The sequence below is a fragment of the Gadus chalcogrammus genome, chromosome 1, assembly GCF_026213295.1.
Source record: "Gadus chalcogrammus isolate NIFS_2021 chromosome 1, NIFS_Gcha_1.0, whole genome shotgun sequence".
Lineage (NCBI taxonomy): Eukaryota > Metazoa > Chordata > Actinopteri > Gadiformes > Gadidae > Gadus > Gadus chalcogrammus.
Window position 1 is genome coordinate 26,994,926 of NC_079412.1, and position 25,000 is coordinate 27,019,925.

General features: G+C 44.6%; 2 protein-coding genes across 3 annotated transcripts in view; one reads left to right on the forward strand and one right to left on the reverse strand.

Moving 5' to 3' along the window:
* LOC130389311 (adenylate cyclase type 6-like) overlaps positions 1 to 16,529 on the reverse strand; it is a 30,019-nt gene extending 13,490 nt beyond the window's left edge. The window contains exons 1-3 of one of the 2 annotated variants that reach the window (XM_056599045.1): positions 16,190 to 16,529; positions 13,662 to 13,785; positions 12,612 to 13,583 (exon numbers count right to left, since the gene is read on the reverse strand). In XM_056599045.1, coding sequence (XP_056455020.1) covers positions 12,612 to 13,544 — 933 coding nt within the window. In that variant the 5' untranslated portion in view covers positions 13,545 to 13,583; positions 13,662 to 13,785; positions 16,190 to 16,529. The remainder of the gene's footprint in view (positions 1 to 12,611; positions 13,584 to 13,661; positions 13,786 to 16,189) is intronic. The other variant, XM_056599038.1, reaches the window with a different exon arrangement.
* Positions 16,530 to 21,451: 4,922 nt separating this feature from the next.
* The window catches only part of cacnb3b (calcium channel, voltage-dependent, beta 3b), a 25,407-nt gene continuing 21,858 nt past the window's right edge, over positions 21,452 to 25,000 (forward strand). Inside the window, exon 1 of the mRNA XM_056599094.1 lies at positions 21,452 to 21,521. Coding sequence (XP_056455069.1) covers positions 21,483 to 21,521 — 39 coding nt within the window. The 5' untranslated portion in view covers positions 21,452 to 21,482. The remainder of the gene's footprint in view (positions 21,522 to 25,000) is intronic.

Sequence of the window (25,000 nt, forward strand, 5' to 3'; positions counted from 1 at the left end):
CTCTAAAAGCTACACCAGACCATCAGTTTAAAAATATCTGCCGATTTATCAGTAAAAAGTAGGGTGCGGCTGTTTTCAGTCTCTAGTAAAACCTAGAGACCACTGAGTCTCACTGAGGCCATACACCATAGAGAGTGCAGAAGTAATTACATGCAATACAAATTTCGATCACACAGAATACAAGTGTTCCCCAGGTCACTATCCAGCTCCAGCTTGGCATGTGTTTGTGTTCATCCAAGAGAGACGTTTGGTAAAGAGCCAGTTAAACTCGTGACACGGGGGTTTCATTCTTGCACTGATGCGATACAAACCCGGGTTCACGTCGCGGACTGTCTGATTAAAGACCAGATGATTTAGGGTTTATCAGTACAATTCAATAACTTTATATGGTTGCTTCACTGCATCTGGTAATCTATTGGAAGTGAAGGTTCGAGATAATGCAATCAGAGATGCTGGCTGTGGACTGTACTGTATGTGAGCCCAGAGCACTACGCTATAGAGTGAATGAACAATGGGATTATCCAAAGAAAAGAACACACATAGCAGTGTTTTCTGTGGCTTGGCCAAATGCTACTCGGGTTTAGTAGTCTACACACTCTGTGGGAGCCAGTGAACAAAAGCATGCTTTATATTTCGCTGTTTTTAACGTATGCATGTGCTTTTTTGTGGAATTGATATGCATATCTGTGTGTGTGTGTGTGTGTGTGTGTGTGTGTGTGTGTGTGTGTGTGTGTGTGTGTGTGTGTGTGTGTGTGTGTGTGTGTGTGTGTGTGTGTGTGTGTGTGTGTGTGTGTGTGTGTGTGGTGGTGAGTGTGTTTGTTTGTGTGAAACCAGACTATTTCACACTACTCATAAATCTATAATAGGTGGCCGGACTTCCCCTTCCCTCTCAAACAGATTGCACGCAAAGGGAAAACATTTTAAAACAGGGATGTACACACAGTCACACATGAAGACATGCACACACATCTAAACACACACACACACACACACACACACACACACACACACACACACACACACACACACACACACACACACACACACACACACACACACACACACACACACACACACACACACACACACACACACACACACACACGCGTCTGGGAAAATCACTTGAACCATGACAAATAGCACAGGGTGTTCCCTCTTAAGATTATATCATTGATCACGAGAAAAAGACACAGATATACAACAAGTATCTGAATGTTGTACTACACAGAGTGCACATGGTAGCATTTGACCCTTGTAAATATCACTTCATATTTGTGAATGCAATGTGGCGTGCTGCTTCACAAGCCTTTAAAAGGCAGAATGAAGGAGAGGGACGATAGAGAGACAGAGAAAAACATGCGAAAGAGATAATCTGTATGTGTATGGCTCTTCTCCCAAACATACACACACATATACAAGCACGGTACATGCCCCTCCTTAATGAGAACATAATGGAGTAGATATTGAGCGTTTCTTGAGACAACACAGAGCAAACCCAGCAGTTGCTTAAAAACAAGTTAGCAAAACAAACAAGATATCCCAGCCCACTTTACATATACACGAGAGGTTGTCTCTCCGTGAAGATGGCTTGAAATGAGGTTTACACTGTACACACACACGCACAGATCCACACACACACACACACACACACACACACACACACACACACACACACACACACACACACACACACACACACACACACACACACACACACACACACACACACCCTTGTTGTGACAACAAGACAGAAGACAATCCAACCACCTGCTCTGAACAGAACAATCATTAGCACAATAAAACAGACACGCCCCCCCCCCCCCCCCCCCCATTCACAGGGGGAAAAGGGTGTGTGTGCCTGGGCACCATCAAGGCATAGTGACCCTAAAACAATGACAACACACTAATTTAAGGCAGTAGCAGATGAACATATAACTTTGCTAAGATGTCGATAGCTTCGATTCAGAGGACATTAGGATGGTCGCATTCCTTATCATTGAAGTTCAGATCCGTTGCGACATTGCATGAAGGACATTCACTCAGTGACCAGTTTGACAATATACCATGCAAGGTATACTACAGTGGACCCATGGGCAGCCGCCATACCATTCAAACAATACTATACATACATTTCTGTTTTAAAAAAAAATGCACAACCATTCAATTCGTTGAGCATTCACTACAGACTTGTCGAGGTATTCCAGGTAAGAAACAAGCTAGTTGAAAAGTTACTTGTTCCAACTTTACATTTGTTATCTTTAAAAAAAAAAGAAGAAGGTTTTGTGTCCACCTGACGATATTGCAGATAGCAAAGTATCCAGATATTCACAGAAATCTATTTTTACCCCCACAAATCAGTTAGAGCCGGAAATGTTTTGCCCATTGGAATGCAGAAAAACATGCACGAGACCGAGACAGAATGACATATCCGATGCATTACATCAGCGTGCTTTTACATTTTCTCGTAGGCTCAACACATTTTCCAAGAATCAACAGTCACCTCCCATATTTTCAAAATGAATGCCAATCAACTGACTTCATAGATAGCATGTACGGCTTACACTCCCATGCAACACATCTCTAATTGCTACCAAAAGTCAGGATGACCCCGGAAGGTACTTGAGGTCAATGCACATCAGAGGAGTGCCAAGCCTGAGCCTTGTGGGTATGAGATTTATATAGTGCTGCTCCATTTGGATGGATTACCCTTTGACCTCAGAGCGTGTTGCAGCTGTAACTGCTCCAGCGCCATGACCACCCTGTATGCTAATCTGGCAGCGGCGGTGGCGTCCCCTGGCCACTTTGATGCTAGCGCTTGTCTCTCTCTATTCCACAGCTTACATAGAGAAAGGTGAGGTGCGATGGTAGCCGAGGAGGGGGAATGTATTTTGTTGTATGTCTCTGTTCAAAGACACATTTATCGATATCTATACCATCCATTATTGTTAGTGTCTGACCCTTCCGTGTGGAGGTGCTGGGTTTCACAAAAGTCATTACTCAACACTGAATCTGGAAGCTCTGTGTAGGTTGAGTCGAGAAGGAGTCTAACCATTGGCTTAGGAGGTGTGGCTCACAGTAAGGTGTTTATTCAATTAGGCATTGGGACAACAGCGAGCTCTAAAGAGTGGACAACAGAGGGGAAAGGAACAGTGCTTTCTGCTGTGAGTGTTTTGCAAAACCATTTTCTTGCTTGCATAATCAGATCTCTTTAGGGCGAGTTTGCATCACAGGCAACACGAGGACCTCGCTGTGGTAGCGGCGGGGATGGTTATGCTTTTCGTCTTGGATTGAAACCCGTCACTGTAACCGATTCTTCTGACTAACACCAAACAGATGAATTCCTAACACGCAACATGCTGAGATCAAAACAAAGCAGAGGATTTAGGCCTTCCTGGGGCCTACATCCTCTGCTTTGAATGAGTTAAGTAGAAACAAATGGCCTTCTAGCCTGCTTAATATTGGGAAGGGATCTGGTCACGTAGTTGCTAGCTAAATTCAACTCCAGTCCCTAAACATTGAGGGCAATTCAGAGGTGATAGCCAAAACGTAAGCTACATGGTACATACAAATACACTGTGCAAAAGCTACCTTGGTGAGGGCAATGACCCAGTAATAATTTGCTTTAGGATTACACTTAAATAGCTCCAGGCAGGTAAAACAAAGTCCATTTTGGCCATTGATTCCACACACACACACACACACACACACACACACACACACACACACATACGCAGTTTACGCACACACACACACACACACACACACACACACACACACACACACACACACACACACACACACACACACACACACACACACACACACACACACACACAGCCAACTGAACAGCTCTGGGGAATCTACTCTTGGCATGAGAGTTTTGTTCCAATAAGTGACCTTTGGTAAGCATCCGGAACATTCAGTTAGTCTTCTAGATATGACTGTCAGAGCACAGTCACTGTTCTCTGATCAATCAGGAAGCATTCCTCGCCGTGCAGCCAAGTCGAGTTTTTTTCCGGTAGCCTGATAAAGTGGCTCTTGGAATCAGGGCTAAAAATACACATTACTTAAAGAGCTGGTTGAACTACTTCTTCTGTTGAGAAAAGGGTCACTATTGACCCAAGATTAGGAGAATAAAACCATTCCTGGAGGCCCTCGGAGATGTAAATGTTGCAGCATGACTGAGAGATAAAGGGACGGATAGTCGCGGGAGGCAGAGGGAGGGGGTCAGGAGGTGAGCCTGTCTTTGGTGACCAGTGACCTGAGTGAGACCACAAAGTCCAAACACTTTGGAACGTTATCAACTATTGGACCCTGTCCACACGTCTGTCACTCACTGTCACTCATCTGTCACTCACCCATCTGAGCCTTGAGTGTCCCAAATATGAGACAAAAGCATCCAATGCTACCCCCCCCACACACACACACACACACACACACACACACACACACACACACACACACACACACACACACACACACACACACACACACACACACACACGCTCACTAACCCTCACCATTTAATCCTCCCCCGCCATCTCCACCTCTGCCAGATTTTTTCATCTCAAATCAGCGACTTTTACCTTCCCTTACTTCCAGTCAACGGATGAAAACGCTTAGTTCTGCGGCGCCCTCAACATCACCACCAAGCACGCTCCCAGCCTCTCAGATTGGCGCATGCCCAATGGGGCGGTTTGGTAACAGGCCCCGCGTCCCAGCGGCCATCGGCCAATGCCGAGCCGCCATCCCGCCCGGCCGGCGGCCCATTGGGGATCATGGGCTTGGTTTTCAGGGAGGGGTGGGTCTCAGAGGCACCTCCCTCTGACCTTCATCGTGGACGCCGCCGGACACTAAGTGAGACATATTTTGGGATTGCTTGTGATCCCGGGTACGTGCTCACCCGTCGTTTGAACCGGACGAGAGCGGGCTGCGAATCAGCTAAACCCCGGAGCTGCTAGACGGTGCATAATAGGATCCGCCAGCAGCAGTGAATGTTATTGACCTCCAGGAAAGAGATGGGGGGGGGGGGGGCGTTGGGGAAGCAGGCATGGGTGGTTAACACAGAGGAGGGAATGGGTTGGATGTGTAGCCCATTTGGTGTCCAGGCTCCAAATATTTTCTGCAGGACTTTAATCTGATCTATTTGAGCGTTTTGTTCTCAGGAATTTTGGACCAGGAGGAGGTGCGACTAAATAAGCAAACCATTTGCTGTGCATTCCTATCACAAATGATAAATATTATTGTATGATTTCAATTTTAGAGCACGTTCCTTTTTCCTTTCGACTAGACTGATACAGATTAAGTCCAATTCTAACATAGTAGCAAAAGACAATCAATCTAGGCTGGATACCAAAATACACCCGTTGCAACCAACGGTTGACATTGCATGCAGTGAAGGGCCTCAGGCCGTGCAGATCTCTACCCTGTACATCCATCTGAATCACTCCTCCAGGAATATAATGTGCTACTTTATGTTCCATAAAGAGGCCGTTGTATCAGGACAGTCATCCCACACACAGCCAACACACACGCACACATGCACGCACACACAGGGCTTCGTTATGAATGAAAATGTGTATTGAATGAGCCTCTTTAAAACATTTCAAACATGCAAAACGGTCTGATTATCAACCAATCTTAACTGTTTGTGTGTGTGCGTGTCTGTGTGTGTGTGTGTGTGTGTGTGTGTGTGTGTGTGTGTGTGTGTGTGTGTGTGTGTGTGTGTGTGTGTGTGTGTGTGTGTGTGTGTGTGTGTGTGTGTGTGTGTGTGTGTGTGTGTTTTTGTGTATAGATTATACATGTATGTGTATGTCTGTACGTGTGCGTGTGTGCGTGCGGGTGTATGTCTCTGTGTCTTTGTCTGTGTCTGCTCGCCTTGTGTTTCCTGTCTGCATTCTCGCTTTCTCTGCTATGGGGAGACACAGCTGTAAATACAGCATGGCTGCTGCTGCTGCTGAACACAGGGCTCAGGGTAATAATAAGAATAAGAGCGACCAGCCCGACTTCATCCACTCTGTTGACTCCTAAAGGCCTGGGCAGGGGGTCCGGGGACCTTGAACTGTGCAGTGGCTGTGAGTAAAACTTCCAAGAATTTGTTGCATCCGTCTCCTCTTTTGAAGTCAGACGGCCTTGATACAGGCCTGGGAAACAGTCCGAAAACCGAAAGGACTGCTGATGTATACCAGCCCTCAATGTACACAGGCTAATTCCATCAGAGAATAAACAAAAGCATGCAATGATAATAATTAGTGATGGTACAAAAATGCCATAACATGTTTCCCAGTGTAACACATGGTTACATCACTTCATGACCTGCACTTCCTTTTGCAGAACATATTGTACACTAAAGCTGAGGTGAAACTTTTAGGTGTAGCTGTCCGGGTGAAAACAGATCTGGAACGGCTAGCCTCAGTCACTAGCGTGCTATGAATTAAAAGTATCATAGATTATATCAAAAACTATCCACACCGGCCAGTTCCCCGTCTTGCTACCCGAGCACACACTGTGAACAACACGGCACACACTATCCATTTCAAATATTGACTCTAACCGCAAAGCACACAGATCAATACCATGGACAAGAGCAACAGGTTATACTTTAAACAGCGGCGTGATGAGCACTGACTGAATGCCATCAGGAAGAGCTTAGGGCCCGGGCCCTCTCATTACGACGGGAGTGCCCTCATCAGGTGACCCGTGCTCTTTGTGAAGCACCAAACAGCGGTGGCTCCATGAGGGGGAAAACAGAACAGGGTGTTGAGTGTTGAGTGTCAACGTGTGGTGGGACAACCAGTAGCACTAGTTTCTGGTGTTCGGATATTGCCCGGTGATTCATGGTGTAATGTTTAGCGTTGCTCCGGCAGTTAACACTAGTACAAAAAAGGCGCTGTGACATCGGATCCAGGATTACGATATGACAAAAGGTCTCCCATCTGCCAACCCTAACAGTTTTTTTTGGCGTGGCTGTGTCCAAGTCTTAAGAAAAAAGTGTTGCTCTGGCTAAGCCCCTTCTCAAGGAGTTGTTTGAGACGAATCAGCCGTGTAATCCCAAATAGGGAAACGAGTTGTCAATGTACAAGTAGTACTTAATTAGTGTAATTGCTGTAAGCAGTTGTTATTAGTAAACCAAATGCACTTAAAAGGTGAAAAAATGGCTTTGAGTTGTAACGTTCATAAATACCTAGAGAATTATTGTGGATTGAGCATCGATCTCCAGCTTATATCTATCTCTTACAAACACTTGCAAATGTGATAATTGTATTAATACTAAGGGGTCATGGAGTAAATGCATGAGGCTTAGGGCTTGTTATTCCTATTTAGGACGTTGTAACTGAAGAAGATACATTTTTAAGTGGAAGCAACCCTCCCTGTAAAAAAACCTCTGATGAAGTCACATTTATCAGCCAGTGGCAATAAAGAGCACGCAGTGCAGTGTCTATCTTGAGGTCAACCTCAATCAAATCCACTTTTACAATTACTAAGAAAAACACCTCAACATATACTAATCTAAACAACCCATACCTCCTATAATTGCAGATACAAAACAGAATTGCATTATATGACCATCATTTATTATCAGTGTGCATATTATGTGTAGTTGCAATTGTGAGCAGTCGATCACGACAGGAATGATTGACAGGTGGGCTGGGGAGACGGTTAAGAGTGCAAACTAAGCCCACCTATCAGGCCCTGGGGCTTGCATGTCATGCAGCTCAATGGAAAACACTGCAGATAAGTTTCTAATAGCCCTAAGCCCTCCGCTCTGGATCCCGGCATTAAATCCCCATATTTACTTTTGAAGATTGTCAAGTTGTGAGTAAACCACGAGCTGTTATGATAAAGCTTTGGCTTCATCATCCTGGTCTAAAAGAGCTATTATTAGGCCTGGTATTATTCCCTGTTATCGGTGGCAGTATTCTAAGAGAAATATTTCTCTTATCACTAATCCTAATTGCTCCCACCCATGATGGTGTTATCCAGGGCTGTATCGTTGCCTAAGGCTGTAATACAATAAGTGGATGAGTCACACACACACACACACACACGCACACGCACACGCGCACACACACACACACACACACGCACACACACGCACACGCACGCACACACGGACGCACACACTCTGTCTGAGCAGAAGAGAGTTCTGCAGGGAGGGGGCATTAAGCTACATGTATAACATTGTTTGACACCCACTGATTCTGACACTGTATTCTCACTGTTTGACAACAGCTAAGTGATCTGGGCGGATAGTGTTAGCCTGATGAGATGGATTCAACCGGCACACGCCACTTACCTCACTCGATTGAGTGTGTTTGCGTGTGCGTGTGCGTGCGTGCGTGCATGTCTGCGCACATGCTTGCGTGTCTGCATTCATGCCTGCCTGCATGCGTGTGTGTGTGATAGTGTTTATAACTATGCAATCTTTTTTGTAAAATATTAAGAGGGATCATCCAACAGTATGTGTTGAGGATAGGTCACTCCGACACTGAAGACTGTCTTCATGACGGACCCTCGACCATTGATTAGAATGGTTGTAGTTGTTTTTCTCTGGGTAAAACATCACTTGCCGGCCTGAATTCATGATGCACGCCTCCGTCATGCCGGTGACAAGCTATTGATTGGTATCTCTTTCATTGGCGCGGTGTGAGAAAACCAGTATGTTTCCACCAGCGGCGCATTCGTTGACCCCAAAACAATGTGCCTTGGGAACAGGTTTTTCTTCTACCGCTGGCTCCACAAATGACAACAAAGGCTGCAGACAGCGCGTAGCTTTAGCCTCAACAATATCCTCCAACTGCCGATCAATGGCTGCCTCCCTTCATAGCGCGAGGCTGGGATCACAACAGCCAAATATATCCTGGTGCACACATAAAGAAGACTTCTCTCAAAGTCTGCTGATAATCCATCTATAGCATATTGTACGGGGCGCTAGTATGAACAATGGCATCATATGAAATCATGTAATCCCTCGAACATATGCAATGGTATGTCCAGCTGCTACAAGTTCACATATCAAAGCAAAAATGCTGTTAGGCCTGCCGTTTAAAAGTTCGCCCAATCGCACCAATCCACGAGGGACAGTGCTGTAAGGCAGACATAGGGGACAGGTAATAGCACTGTCTCGTGTGTGTTTGTGTGTGTGTGTGGATGTATATGGGGTGTTGTGGTTTACATAAGCACACGGCTGGCCGCAATGCTTGACCCTTTCCTGGCTGGAGAAGAGTTCGGGATGAACATGCTTCCGATTAGGCCCGGGCTATAATTCAATATTGTCTTTTGTCCGCCTGTGGTTTTCGGGTGGAATTGAAATATAGATTTGGAAATATGTTTTGCAGTGTAAAGGACATTTTCTGAAAAGATATGATCTTATAGTGATACAAAAAATATGTAGTAGAGAAAGAACGAAAGAAAGATTGTGAGAGGGAATAGGATTTTTTTCCTAACCATAACTTATGGTAACAATATCATGTTACCATAACCTTAACATGACGTTGTCATGTAACTTAACATGACATTGTGTAGAATGGATCATCGCTATCCTGATGAGAATGTGTTGTTGAATCTCGCCTAGGCCTTTGCATATATGAAGCAGGATCGTTATTGGTTTGCATTTGGTGGGTCAGCCTCCCCGGAGGTCAAAGTATTTGAATATTACCATTCGTGGTTGGTAAGGTTCTCAGAGAAATCGTTGAACCGTGTGCAATTTTCTCACGACGAGCAAAACCTCTACGTATCACCACATCCCCGAGAATCCCCTCTCGATCAACCCACTGACATTAAACCCACACACGGCATGAATGAATGCAGCCTCTTTTTTCACACACTTAATGGAGGCACTTCAAGTAAACAGCAGCAGTGTAACCTCCTCCTCATCCTCCACCTCCACCTCCTCCTCCTCCTTCTCCTCCTCCTCCATGAGTCTAGCTTTATCTTCATCTGTCTGTTGCAGCCCTCTGAGTGGGCAGCGCTCCAGATCTCCAGAGAGGAGAAACAGGGAGATCTACGGAGACATTCACCATCAGCATGGTGGGGGGAACCAGAGGCCGGAGCTCATCTAAAGGGGGCCTTTGTGAGAATGGGGTCGTGTCTAAGGGGAAACGAAAATAAAAAGAATGGGAGAGAGGGAGGGAGAGAGAGAGAGAGAGAGAGAGAGAGTGAGAGAGAGAGAGAGAGAGAGAGAGAGAGAGAGAGAGAGAGAGAGAGAGAGAAGAAGGAAGTGGAGGGGAGAGTGTGAGAAAAATGGAAAAGAAAGCAAAAGAGAAACCAGAGCCAGACTTTTTTTTCCTCAGCTCCGAACTTCGCTCAACACCCTGGGTTCGGAGTTTTCCCCTCGTCACCACGGTAATCCTCAAAGACACCAACAACTCCCCCCCTCACAAGATCCCTCGAGATCCCTCACAAAGATCGCTTTGGTCGCCTCCATCCTCTGCCTCCCCATGTCAAACCTCGTCCTGTTTGGTCCGTCTCCCCAGGGAAAATACAACTAATGAAAAAAAACACAAGGCCAGAAAGCAGACCGGGCCTAGAGAAGAGGACCCATTTTTCCCAGATTTCCGTCTCGTCCATGTGACACCAGGAGCCACAGAGTGTGCAAGTATTGGTGTGTGTGTGTGTGCGTGTGTGTGTGGGTGTGTTTGCGCACGTGCGCGTGAGTGTGTGTGTGTCTGCGTGCATGTACGAGTGTGTGTGTGTGCATGATTGTGTACGTGCTCATGTGGCTCCCTGTGACAAAGACAGGCGCGACAGCCTTGAATAGGGTCTCACAGTAATCACGGAAGCATGAGCAGCAGTGAGGAGTCGGACAGATGCCTCTTGTATAATGACAGTCAAGTCATGTAAGCCTGGGCATGAAAAAAAAGAAAAAAAAAGAAAAGCAGATGACTCAACGGAAAAACTATCCTCTGGTTTTGGAACATGCTCAAGCTCTCTGTAATCTATGGGACATTTATAGGAACCATAAAACACGTTTTAACATCCCAGATCCAAACAACTTCTTTACTTAAAACTACAGTAACAGCAGAGCTAGCACTGAGTTGGAAATAGAGTGAGTTAGAGATAGAGTGAGTTAGAAATAGAGAGAGTTGGAGATAGAGAGTGGGAGACAGAGAGAGTGGGAGATAGAGAGAGTGGGAGATAGAGAGAGATAGAGAGAGTTAGAGATAGAGAGAGTTAGAGATAGAGAGAGTTAGAGATAGAGAGAGTTAGAGATAGAGTGAGTTGGCGATAGACTTGCAGATGGCGTGCCAAAGCACCGAAAGCCAGGCTCCTAGCCTGCTGAGGTTCCAGACCTAGTTCCTACGATCGATTGTCATTGAGTGATGCACCCTATTGTATTGTTAGTATCACCAAGAGTCCATTGCTCTAGGGGAGGGGATGAAGGCCCTGGAAATGGACTGAAATACTGGGACAGTATTTCCACTCACCATCCACCCGTCAGCCGGGACTGGAGTCTGTAGAATGTGGACTGGGCACTGGGCCCATGTGCCTACAGTCAGCTGTCGAGGGCCACTGGCACTAGACGCTGAAGCTTTTCAGAACACTAGTGCTATGTCAATATTGGCTCTTTCCGAGTCGCGCCGCAACCATCCGGTTGCTTAATGGTAATAATACGCCAATAACATGTCAGTTCTGAAAGGACACGGACTGTTGCACTTGGCTTTCTAACCGTTGAACATTTGATCATGACGGTTGTTTTAGTATCCTGGGAACAAGAATAAAATGTAAATTAGGGTGCGATGTGAGATGTGTGTGAATGCCTTTTTTTTTTACACTATCGTAAAATGTATTTGAACAAAGTGGTTGCAACACTGCTGAGATTAATTTTAATAAAAAACAATTACATGCAATAAAGGATGTAGCATTGCATTGCATTGTGCTTCCAGTTAAAATGAAGTGATCATCTTGTTCTTTTTTGCTACAAACCATTTCACTAGCCCAGTACACAGCTCCACCCTTTTTGCAAATAAACACAATAGCCTTCTTGTTTTAGGGAATTTAGGTCTGAATGGCACTGTGCTACATTATCATGATATTCCACAATACAGCCAAAAGGGCTCATTCAACCAAGATGACCTCCCACAAACCCCAACAGAGTTGCTGCTGGCTGCTCTGCAGAACAATAAACATGGACTCATTAACAATTTAATTTGAAAACCTGCCAGGATTTACAGTACCTAGTATCTACTTATAGTATGGAACCGGGGACATGCAGAAGGCGTCTTTACAATGTTTGTCCTATATTGAAACACGACAAAGTAGGGTATGTCACATTATGAAGAATAGTGGTGGAGACAGCTGTGGCGTTTATAATAGGGGGCCCTGTAAAGTGAGTTAGGAGAGAGCGTTTTCCCAGCAAAACGTGTGATCTCTTTAACTTGCACGTTTACGCTCCATTTAACAGGCACAGGCAACATCCAATAACATGTCACCACCAAGGATGGATTACAAACACTGAAGGAAATATTAAGAGCAAGATATTCAAACTAAGGTGAGCCCCTGCAACCACATACAAAACACCAAAGATTCCTTAAAAACACGTTTGTTTCCGTTTGATTCGAGTGGCTTTCTAACAAACAGTGTATCTCCCGCCCACCGCACCGACCGCCTACCTGCTGGAAGAGGAACTTGTCTTCGAGGTTGCGCCGCCAGGAGGTTATGCCGTGTATGATGGACAGCACCACGCCGCTCAGCACCGCCGCCCGCATCCTGACGGGCAGCAGAGTGTAGATGATATAGACGAAGAACACCGTCCACCAGATGCCCTCCGACGCACTCCGGGGCGCCACCGCCAGCACCCCAAACACCTGCACCACCATCAGCACGCCGATCACCAGGTAGCTCACGATCCACATGAAGTCCTGGTGGAAGCCGTTGCGGTTGCACACCACCATCATGGCCAGGAAGAGGACCATGGCCACGGACAGCACCGAGGCGTAGACCGGGTCGGCCGTGTCGTGGACGCAGTGGAAGGCCAGCATGATGCCGCACACCAGCACCAGCACGCCCATCAGCATGGTCAGGGAGCTCTGGTTGAGCCGGAAGCAGTAGCGCTGGTACAGCCGCTCCAGCTTGGTCGACCGGAACTTCTTGGACTCGAAGACCCACAGGAAGCGGCGGCAGCACTCGGCCGCGCTCAGCGCCTTGCAGCCGTCGGGCCCCGGCTCCCCCGGCTCCTCCTCCTTGCGGGCCCTCAGGTCCCCGTCCTCGAAGCCCAGGTCCACGGCCCTGAGGCCCAGGTCACCGCCGCCGCCGCCGCCGCCGCCGCCGCCGCCGCCGCCGGCACCGCCGGGCCGCTTCCCGTAGTGGTCCTCCTGCCAGACGCATCGCACGCCAAAGTTGCTGCTGCCGGCGCCCGGCCCGCAGTGGTAGTGTTGGGGGGTGGCCCGGGGCGGCGAGTCGGGCTCCCCGGGGTCCCGCAGGCAGCTCATGTAGCGGGGGTTGCACAGCGACGAGCCGTCCTTCCTCTTCTTGCCGTTGCGCTCCCCCCACGCCGTCTTGCGGTCGTCCCCTTGGGGGGAGAAGACACCCCTGGCCCACGACATCCTAGCGGGGGCAGAGCATGTGGATGAAGACCTAACAAACTGACGGGATTAAACCTTGTTAAAGCAGGGGGTGTTCCAATGCTAGGTTGTAATAAGGATGTACAGGTGGCCACTCACCTGTGTGGCCTTGTGTACGTGTCGCAGATCTCCTTATGGACAGGCCAATCATTTATCCAAGTAAGCACACACCATTGGTTCAGGCAAGGTAAGGCCACTGGAGGTGTGAGTCTTGCACGGTCCCCTTTTGTAAAACAACAGGCAGGCACAATGTTATTTCTCTATAAACAACGCTCCGCTGCCAGCAGTCTTCTTGGGGACAGAACAATACACTCCGTGATATTTATTATACTGGAGGCAAGGCCACCTAAGGAACCGTTATTCTCTCTGAAGAACAAGAGGAATAGTAAAAGTACTGATACCAATCCATGTCCATTGCGCAACGTGTGTGCGCGAGTGTGCTCACATCTGACACATTGTTTCAATTGGAAGTAATTAGAAACAATTCACAGTAAATTGAAGGCATGTTTATTTTGTATTCCTGAACCCCCTGGTTTCTCCAGCTCTCGTGAATAGACTCACAACATTCCCATGGAAACAACTGGTTGTTTTGTTTACAAAATAGTGAAGTGGAAAAGAACAACGTCCTACATGTATTGCCACAAGGGGCGGGTGCCAATATTCGATTTTGTCATCAACCATTGCAAATTTGAACCAAGTCCAAATCAACTCGACTCTCTAAACACTCAAATTACGGGCTGGTGAAGGAAGCAAACGGGCTTGTTCTTGGTGGACTGCGCTCTCTCGCTAACGGCCTTGAGTGGGCTAGGTTTGGTGCGCTCAATTTGACAACAAAGACGCACCGAGTGGGCACCATCAGAGATCAAGAGCTCTCCAGTCCAGATTAAATTATCCATGCTTCCCCCATTAGCTTTGATGACTCAGTGACTGGTTTCTGGCTGCACATGTCAAGGACACTGCTAACCTCTAAACTTAATAAACAAATCTCCGCTAGGCCAATGGGCTCAGGGCAACAGCCAGGAGAGGACACATGCGACACACACATGCTGGGACACCTTCAGAAGCAGCTGCACCCCAGGTCACGCAGATAGGATTACTATTAATAATAATGATGATGATAATAAAAACAATTCTTCTGCGTATTATTGTTATTATTAGAATAATAATAGAAAGGTTTATGACCAGCTTAACAAGCAAAAAAAGGAACAATTTAAGATGATGCTTAATACAATCAGGTTTGGGTATAGCTTATGAATAGTCCCTTCATGACAGCAATTTATACTTATGATATATATATAGAGAAGGATAGTACATGGGTTTTGAGGGGTTTATAAGCGTTGCATCCCTACAGATAATTGGAAATAATTGACACTGTATCCCTAATTAGGCCATGTCAAATTAACGCAACAGCAAATCAACTAACCGTTCCACACCTATCCAAATAGATGATGTTGTTAATGTATCTGGCCACGACACTATGGATTGTAAATAATGAAGTGCCATAGTGCATGCAATGTCTGCGAAAAAAGCATATCGTCTACCGCTATTGCATATACGATAGGTCGGATAGCCGCATGCGGATCTTATGTAATAAAATCGGTGTAGCCTGTGCATGTTTCTATCATGGGATAACGACAAAAAAATTCCCATGATGCGTATGCCTGAACGACCGAATGTAATCGGCCGATGTAGGCTATTAAATGCATGACATATTGGGGCAGACTTTGCCGATGCCCTATATTAGGTCATAACTAGCGTATAACAACATTCTTAATATAGCAGTTCATTATCATCCTTCATGGTATGGCAAATATATAATTATAGAAATGCAACTGTGCATGCAGACCCTTTGGGATCACCAATTACATAACAGGACCCTACGATACACTAGTCGTTGTAAACAGCAAGCAATGGTCCACGATTGTATCGTATTGCAAAAGAGAACATTGCTTTTCTACAGTTACACTCCTCTGACATTTTCATGAAAATGTTTGTGTCGTGGGTGCAAATTGGATGGCCTATTTTCTGGCTATTTAACACGTTGAACCATTTGCCACTCCAAAGGGCTTGACTAAGTTACCCGCAAAACATTCCGTTACACGAGCCAACTTAGCATTACATCTCGGCCATTGAAGGACTGTAATGCTCTTGATTACGCGACTGCACATCGCATACAGTGTCGAAATCGTCTGCACATATTAGCATTTAACAATAGAAACGTAAACGTGATCATCGGGTAGTACGGTCAACAAAACGTGTTTCACAGCGAGGAAGAAAGCCGACAACGTGGGCCGCAATGTCAATGGGGATAACTGCAAAACACAGCCGGAGAGCAATGCTACTAATGGCAATACATGTATTCCCGTGTACGAAAAAGCAATTGAATCGTCTGCGTGTCCAGAACAGGCAAGCTGTACAGCCCGGGGTCCTGCAGAACAAAAACACAGCGCTCCGCGCCGCCACCGTTCAGCGTACCGCTGTAGCACCGGTCAGCTGTTGACATTGACTCGGCGAGAGAGCCAGACCACCAGTTCAGGCGACATGCTGAAATTCAAATTCAGACTGTAGCCAAAATGTGTCCAAAACGCCCGGGGTTTAGATATATCTTAGAAAGCGCGTATACTCACCATAGACCCAGCTCTTAAAAGGAGTATCAGTGCGCCGGAGCCCAAAAAAGACAATATTTTCGGTACACCGCAAGGCTGGAGGACTGTAGCCGTATCTGTGTGTTATTATGACGGATGTCTGCGGGTCTACAACGCTCCTATAAAAGGGGAACACAGCACGTTGGGCCGAACAACCTTCACTCGCGCCCAGCTCTTTCAGAGCAGCACTACATTCCTGCTGCTTCGACCTCGACTCCTTCCCCTCGTTCACACACACGCACACACATACACTCGCACACACACACACACACACACACACACACACACACACACACACACACACACACACACACACACACACACACACACACACACACACGCACACACACACGCAGACACACGCACGCACACGCACGCACGCACGCACACACGCACGCACACACACACGGATAACTGCGTTTCTCTGGTGAACTCATCCCCTAGAGGTCGCCTTTATATGAGAGTGCAATGTGCGCGCGATGTCTACGTGTGTGCCTGTGGTGTGCTCGCTTGCTTAAGGGCATGCATTTGTCTTTTGAGTGTTTTCTCGGTTTTATTTGAGGGCATTTCTTTTTTCTCAGGGCTGTAGGGCACATGTAGGACAATCGGTCACTGCAGGAAATGATCTTTGAAACTGTTGTCTTTACGCTCATTTGTTATCATGCTGTGGCCCTCGTTATCGTGCCATGTCCCTGTAAATGAAAGAAATTAAAACGACACCATGATGTTCTTCTACACATGTTTAACAAACGCCAAAGCCAATGACAGCTGACATTATTTTGGTGAGGCATTTTGTAAGCATTGGTATGCGAGTTATTTTGTCATTAGTAATGTCTTTGTGGTCATCATTAATTAATAATGAAAGGATTTGTCATCATGGGGAGACATTGTTATGTTCGAAAAACTTTATTTAGAATCCAGGACTGCTCCAACTCTCAGGAGTCCTCTGAGTATCACCGACAAAAAAAATCCCATGATGGATTCTGATGAACAAGCCATGGATCATTATATGTTTCCGCTCTTGCATATTAAAGCCTGCAGCGGGCAGAAGCACACAGCTGGCCAGTGTGTTGTTGTCACTTTAGCACGTAGCCTATCAAATCCTGAAAGATCAAATCCCGTTCCATTTAAGTTTGCCCCGAAGACTTATAAATATATGGGGTTGTCTAAAGTTAATATCCTGTACACTTGGAATACGTCATGTAATCTCTGAAATCCATTTCATATTGTGTTTAACTTAAAATAAATTGTCAAAAACTAAAACCGTTTCAGATGTTTTTAAACGTCAGTAACCAACAGGGTTATATCTCCATCTAGTGGTGATATTCTGCATCACTTTATTGAGGTCGAAATTAAATTGGTCATACAAATTGGTGATATATTTTATGTTTGCCATAATACGGCCAATAAGCTGAAGAGAAACCTATCGTATTAATATCATATCATATCCAAATCGTATACATTAAATTTGATTACATAACATATGACTATATTACATAATAAGCTTACATTTAATCACATATAAAACTATATGATGTGCACACATTGCCACTAAGAAAAATGTATCAGAGAGGCGATAAACTCAAATGCCATATCGATAGTATATATTTGCACAGTAACACATTCCAAGCATTCATTCTTAAACAATGCTTTTGTTTTACTTGAAGCTATGCATTGAAATAACAATACTGATAGCTGATATAGCTGATAGTTTCAAAGTGATGACCTTTGTAAAGCAGGCTACGCGTGTGTGTGTGTGTGTGTGTGTGTGTGTGTGTGTGTGTGTGTGTGTGTGTGTGTGTGTGTGTGTGTGTGTGTGTGTGTGTGTGTGTGTGTGTGTGTGTGTGTGTGTGTGTGTGTGTGTGTGTGTGTGTGTGTTGGAATGAGCTTCAACATGAGCTTGGTGTGAAGTCCCACTCCATTCCAAAGGTCCCCTGCTGATTACATCATCAAATGCTCGAAGTTAGGAGGTGAAGGCACAGACAGGTTTGGAATGAATGGAGGACTCCTTTTGCTGAAGCCAGCAGACCTTAATGGTGACATTTGGGGGGGGGACTTCTTGTAAGGGGTTGCTCTGCTCCATTGAAACCAAAGGGATCGAGGGAGCGAGAGAGAGAGAGAGAGAGAGAGAGAGAGAGAGAGAGAGAGAGAGAGAGAGAGAGAGAGAGAGAGAGAGAGAGAGAGAGAGAGAGAGAGAGAGAGCCTTTGGGTTGGCTGACTGTCTTGTGGAGGACTGTTCAGTCTAAACACAGAGTACCAGGTCTAACACCTCAGAGTGGAAGGACAGGGTGAGAAGGGGGGGCAAGAAGAGCTTTATCCTGGAGTCCATTAGAAAACATAAATGAAAGGACAAAGTGTGTGATGTTTTTTTATCCTGTACTCTGGCAGGGAAACTATATTATTATACTATTTTTGCTTTTTTTGCCTGGTACAATTGCTGGATATCACAACTCAACCCCTACCAGTGTGTAGCACTCAAGTAGTTGATGAGAGCTCAAAGTCCTTTGGTCCCTTCATTTAATTTTACCAGTTGTCAAAATTCTAACTCTCTTCCTAGTGGTCTTCCTATACCTGTAATGCCTCCTTTCTTGCTCTGTGGGGAGCAGTAGAGTATAATGGATAGAGTATAGAGCGTTAACTTAACATTAGAATGCATCATTGAAATTTTGGAGATGCCTCAAGAATCATATCCTGAATAAATGTAAATGTACCATAACTTAGGCTAATAAAAACGCTTTGTCCATCTAAGGACAAATGTACCCAAACTGAGATTGACTTGAGCTTGGTGAACTAAAGAACCAATTGCTTGTCTTTACATTTGGTGGACTCCCCTTATACCAGCCCTTGGTCCCTGTGATGGGACAGAGTCTCTGGTCCAGTTTAAAGAGCATCTTCATCCACCTGCTTGTGGCTGTTATTTGAGCCATAAAAGAATCACAGGACAAGTAGACTTTGTCCGCAGTGATCCCATTGGCTATCTATACTTGCTGGTCTTGAAGAACCCATATTTTGCAGCACTGTGGTCTTAGTTTGTGATTGATGAATATGCTGTTGATCATACTAGAATTGCTTGCTTGTACCTTTCTTTGTTCTTTGTTCAACTTGTTTTTGGTGTTTGTTCTGATTGGCTAGTAGAACATGCTCCTGTGATGCAGAACTGCTGAAGAACTGCAGGAGCGATCCACACATTCTCATTGTAAAGTTTGTAAACCTTGTTAGACTCTACTGGTTTGTCAGCTTTATCGGAAATCAGTTAATAATTTGGTGGTACTATATTTAGTGGTTGAGTTCCACTATACCACCAAAGTAAAGAGTATTTGACTGACTTGCAAATTCTCACAATACAAACCACATAATTTCATCCTATTGTTGGAGACCTATAGATAATACAGGCAAAATATCGCACAAATAACCTTATACTTTTTTTTTTAATTTAACACTGTGTTGCAATTTGGCGATTGCCATTTTGGAAAAGGCCAGGGGATTTGAGAGGTATCTCAAATCAATAACATTTACAATATGAAATATTTGGTAACAAAACAACCAACCAATCAAAGTAAAAAAAAAGACAAATATAATAATTTAAATAAATAATAATAATTTATAACGATTTATAAATGAAGGCATTAATTAAAAAAAAAAAATGCAAAGGTATAATAAACAAACTAGAACACAGTCTGCATTATGAAGTATTCCGTAATACAGTCTGGGTGACGGTATTTCATTCGGTCAATGGGATAACCAGTTACCTGATAATGGAGCAGTTTTGTGGGTACTCCATCCCTCCACTAAGCGTCGCTGCACGACCCCATCCTCCAAGTTCCCTCATTACGCTATAGCCGACGTAATGTACTGCATTTGGCTCTATCTCCAACCCACGTGATCATACATCATTACATCTATTAAAGTAGAGTATGTAGGCCAATCACATTCACTTTATAGTTTTTTTTCATGTTAAATTTCACTATCTCTAAATCAAAACCAAAAAAAAATCGTCGTCGGATTTATCATAAATTAAGAGGTACGTATTACATTTTGAAAACTTTACAAAGACAGTAAAGGAGAAAGACCTAAGAGCTTATAGCTTTTTATGAAATAGGTCCATAGGGCCAAGAAATTAGCAAAGAAGAATTAAGGCAATCACATGACATTTGAGTATCAAATGCACATGGTTTCTAGCCTTCCGTTGAATAAAAGCCAAAACATTATTTCTCATTGCTGTGCGTTGGGGAAAGAGGAGAAAAGCTCCAGCTGTTCTTCTCGACATTGGCATTACCTGACTTTAGCGGTCGATAGCCACCGTGAAAATGGACAATGAGCAGGATGCGATCTAGCCGAAGTGCTAGATCAGTGAAAAACGAGATGACCTGCACACACAGCCACACAGCCACACACACACACACACACACACACACACACACACACACACACACACACACACACACACACACACACACACACTCACACACACTCACACACACACACACACACACACACACACACACACACACACACACACACACACACACACACACACACACACACACACACACACACACACACACACACACACACACACACACACACACACACACAAACGCAAACACACGCACAAAGATGGACACATTTTTGCAATCGGCCAACACATCCAAAGTTGCTGCTATACTATCATGATCTAAAATGATAACCTCTATAAATCCTTTGTCGCCCTACTTCAAATCCAACCACATTTCCCAGGGAGTATTATTGATGTTATTGTTATTAGTATTATGAAGAGGCTATACCTTACATTATATTTAATGATCCAAAGCTTCTCACAGTTAGTTCATTCATGCTGAATATAAATCCCAAAAAATGCAAGAAATATAATAATTAATATAAGCATTCATTATTAATTAATTAGTACTATTTACATTATTATTACTATGTAATCATAAGCCCACTTAATTTCATCAACAACAGAACTAAGCCAAGCCACCCAAAACATTTTGCACCAGGCAAAAGAGACAGGCAAAAGTGCTGGTCTTCCACTAATTCAAAGAAAGGCGATTAATCCATTATTTTAGGGACTTTGAATCGTTAAGGCATCGATCATGCCAGAGGCGAAATGTCGTGCTATTTAACATCCGACGTCCTGACTTCAGCCAAGTCTTCTGTTCTGATGTGTGGAGGAGACGATGTGGGCGTGGTCTACCACCGCCTCGTTGACGTCGTCAAACTGTGGCTTCTTCTCAGAAGTTTAGGCTTGGATGACGGATGTTTCAGTTAATTGCGGATGTCCATGACCAATTCCAGCGTATTTCTGCTTAAAGAGGTTGGTTCTGATTCAATTGTGATTTGCAGGCTAGTCGAGGGCTGTGGTGACGGGAATGCGTTATTTGTCTGTCACTGCAACACAATGTAAAATCAGAGAGAGTGCAAGGTGTTGTAACCGGCTGCCGATCACCGGTCCACGTCATTGACGGTCCATAGCGCTGCTGCTGCTGTTATAATTAATTTAGACATCCTGACATCACAGAGAATGGGTCTCTTCTGATCGCAGGCACCTCTTTCTGCTTCCAGAGAGATATTGAAGCAATGGCCATGCTTTCCACATTGCAATGGGCTTTTATGAGAAATTTTTCATAAAGAATTATATAGTAACAGATGATAGGGGTTTTGCTTGTCTGCTTGTATTTCTGCCTGTTATTATGTGGTGCTGTTTTTCCTTCCAATGAGGATCATGCTATGATTCCTATCGAGCAATGGTATTGAGTGACAATATCACTCTATTTGAAAGTTTTTTCAATGATCTGATACATCCTATCTCACCCCTACAGAATAATGCTATGCTTTTCAGATTAATCTCAATAGATTTTTAACCTGATGAACCCAACATGACCATTTAATAATCAGTCAAAGATAAATTTTATGTGACAGAACTATGTCATGCGTCTTTCAAAGAGTGCAGAAAAAGGTCAAACGACATTTGGTTGACAGAAATGCCAAGAGAGACAAAGGTTTGATCTTGTAATGCACTGACTTATATGGTACAGCTTGGTATTTGGTTGGAGATGGTAACATTTAAACCTCTGCTCCCTCCCTCAATACATTCTCTGCCAATGAGAAGAATTGAATAACACGCATGTGTGATTGACAGGCATGATGGATTCCCTGAACCAATCATGGAAGAAATGCCCTGATTGATCAGAAATGAGCCGGGAGCAGTCTAAAGGCTGAACTGGTGCTTACAGAGAAGAAAGAATGGATATACACAGCACATTCCGCTTACTATTAGCTGACAGATGTCTTTAACATTTCTAACCAATTGCACTGAAATAATAGCTTTGAAAGCTTACCTACAGCACCTTTCAGGGTGTTCATCTGGGCCTTGTTCTGGCAATTACCAGGCTGGTTCTGGCTGGGTGCCTCTGGCTGATGTGAAGTGCTTAAAACACAAACTATCCAGTTGGCTGCTGCAATCTTTTCATGATTACAGCTCTCAAATATAAACCTAAGTCACACTAAATTATGATAGTTATGTGTTTGGAAACTATCATAGATGGCAATTGTATAGCAATAGCAAACATACTTAAGTTTGACAAAAGCATGTTGCCAAAAGGACAAGGACATATCTGGGGAAAAATCTTTTTTGTACAAAAAAAGACATAACTTTCCTGTTTTATTCAAATTATTCCCTTTGAACACAACACATGCATTTCTACAGTGACTTAGTCTGATAGATCTTTTGCTACTATCATGCAAACCCGTAAACAGTATAAATGCAACACAGCCAAAAGAGATTTAAAGAGAGACGGTTTGGATGGTTTTTGATAGTAGTGGTTGTATTTAAGGCAAGGCAAGGCAAGGCAACTTTATTTATATAGCACTTTTCATACACAAGGCAGACTCAAAGGCCGACTTTAAGCTGATTTCAGCAGGACTTTATCGTGATAACATATATTATCTGTTGTTAACTGTTGTTTTTATTCCTTGTAACTCAACCAACAGTGGCACATGTCTTGTTACAAAACGCAGCCCATCCCCAAACATGTTACTCTTATATTTTATGAATGTCTAGATGATTTATTAAAATCACTTGGGAGCTGAATATATGCAATTCTGTAAGCACGCAGTGATCATGCCAGCAGCTGGAGCACCAGAGTATCTTCCTACCACAGTTCTTGTAGAAAACAAGCATAGCAACCAACAGTCTCTTCCACCCCAAACAACTCCCGGTTTGTCTCTTGAAGTGCGAACCTCAAACGAGGTTGAGCTCTGTGTTCAAACGCAGGCGGTACATGCGTTTCTAACTCCATCCGCTGCACACTAGCAGTCAGGTTTTTTTTGTTGTGGTAAGAATTTCGCAGGCAGCCAGGTGGCTGGTGCCTCGGCTCTCTGAAGTCAAAATACAGCAAGGAACTGCCTTAAAATATCCACCCTCATCCATAATGCACCAACGGCAGCTCACACCACGCAGACGCTTCATATGGGACAGGCTGACGACATCTGCACTCAATGGTTGGGTGCAGCTCAATGCGTTATTCTCCTTCTCCTTCTCTCTCTCGTATTCTGTCTCTGTTTCTCTCTCTCTCTCTCTCCTTCGTCTCTTGCCGATTCCATCGATCTCTTTCTGTCTCCATCTCTTTCTCTCCATCTTCACTTCTCCTCATGTCCTTATTTTTCTCGATCTCGACCCCTCTCTTTATTTTTTTCTCTTCATCTCCATCTCTTTTCTCCATCTCCTCTCTCTCTTTTCGTGTCCCTCTTTCCCTCCATCTCCTTTCTCCATCTCCATCGCTCTGTATTTTTGTGGTTCTCTCTCTGTCCAGATCTCTCTCCATCTCATTTTCTTTCTCTCCATCTTTGGCTCACACTCAATATCTGTGTGTTACAGGCGGACCCAGTTCCACACAGAAAGCATCCATTCATTATTATTACTAACCCTAACAACAAAAACTACCAAAAAAAGTAGGAATGAACAATTATGGTTATTAGAGTGGTGGTCTTTACAAAGTAGGCTTTTAAAATCACAATCAAACAAGGTATTTATTATGAATTTTATTATTTTTTTTGTTTTTTTTACTCTACAGGAATCACACAGACACACGCACGCATACACGCACACACACGCAAACACCCGCCCAGACGTGTGCTAAAATGAGGGCTGTCAGCAGGGTACAGCCGGCCGTGACGACAAGACAACAAGTCCTTCACTGGGGAGCCCCCTCACATGTCAGGGGGGGGGGAGACACCTTGCATGGCTTTATGTTCCCCCGGCACCGCAGAACCACAGAACCGCAGGAGCACACGTCGCCCTGTCTCCACACAGCGGCTTGACTTACAGACACAAGGACAAGCAGGGGCTTGAGGAACGGCTCCGGACCGGACGTGCTGTGAAACCAGATGAATAAGTTCATCCATTTATTGAAATGACCAAACTCTGTTGTACGATTGAATCAAGGCATTTAAAATTGAAACCAATCAAAATGATGTTGAGGCTTTGATGTAGCTGGTGGTTGCCCTACTGTTCGACAGCACCGGCATTTGATGCTTGATTTTGGATTTATTTGGATTGGTGTAAAAATAGAGAGGCTACATTTAGACTGCTTAATGCTAATGTTCTTATCCTTTTACACGCACACGGTTTTACTCCCCACCGCCTCATGTCTATTTCTCTGTATTTGAATACCTTCAACAATTAGAAGTGGCTTGAATAGCTCAGAGTTTCTACTACCAAAATCCATCTTAGAAAAGGCTTGGCGTTTGTCTTCCCTTGACAAGGCAATGCTGTGGAGCAACAACAACAACAAC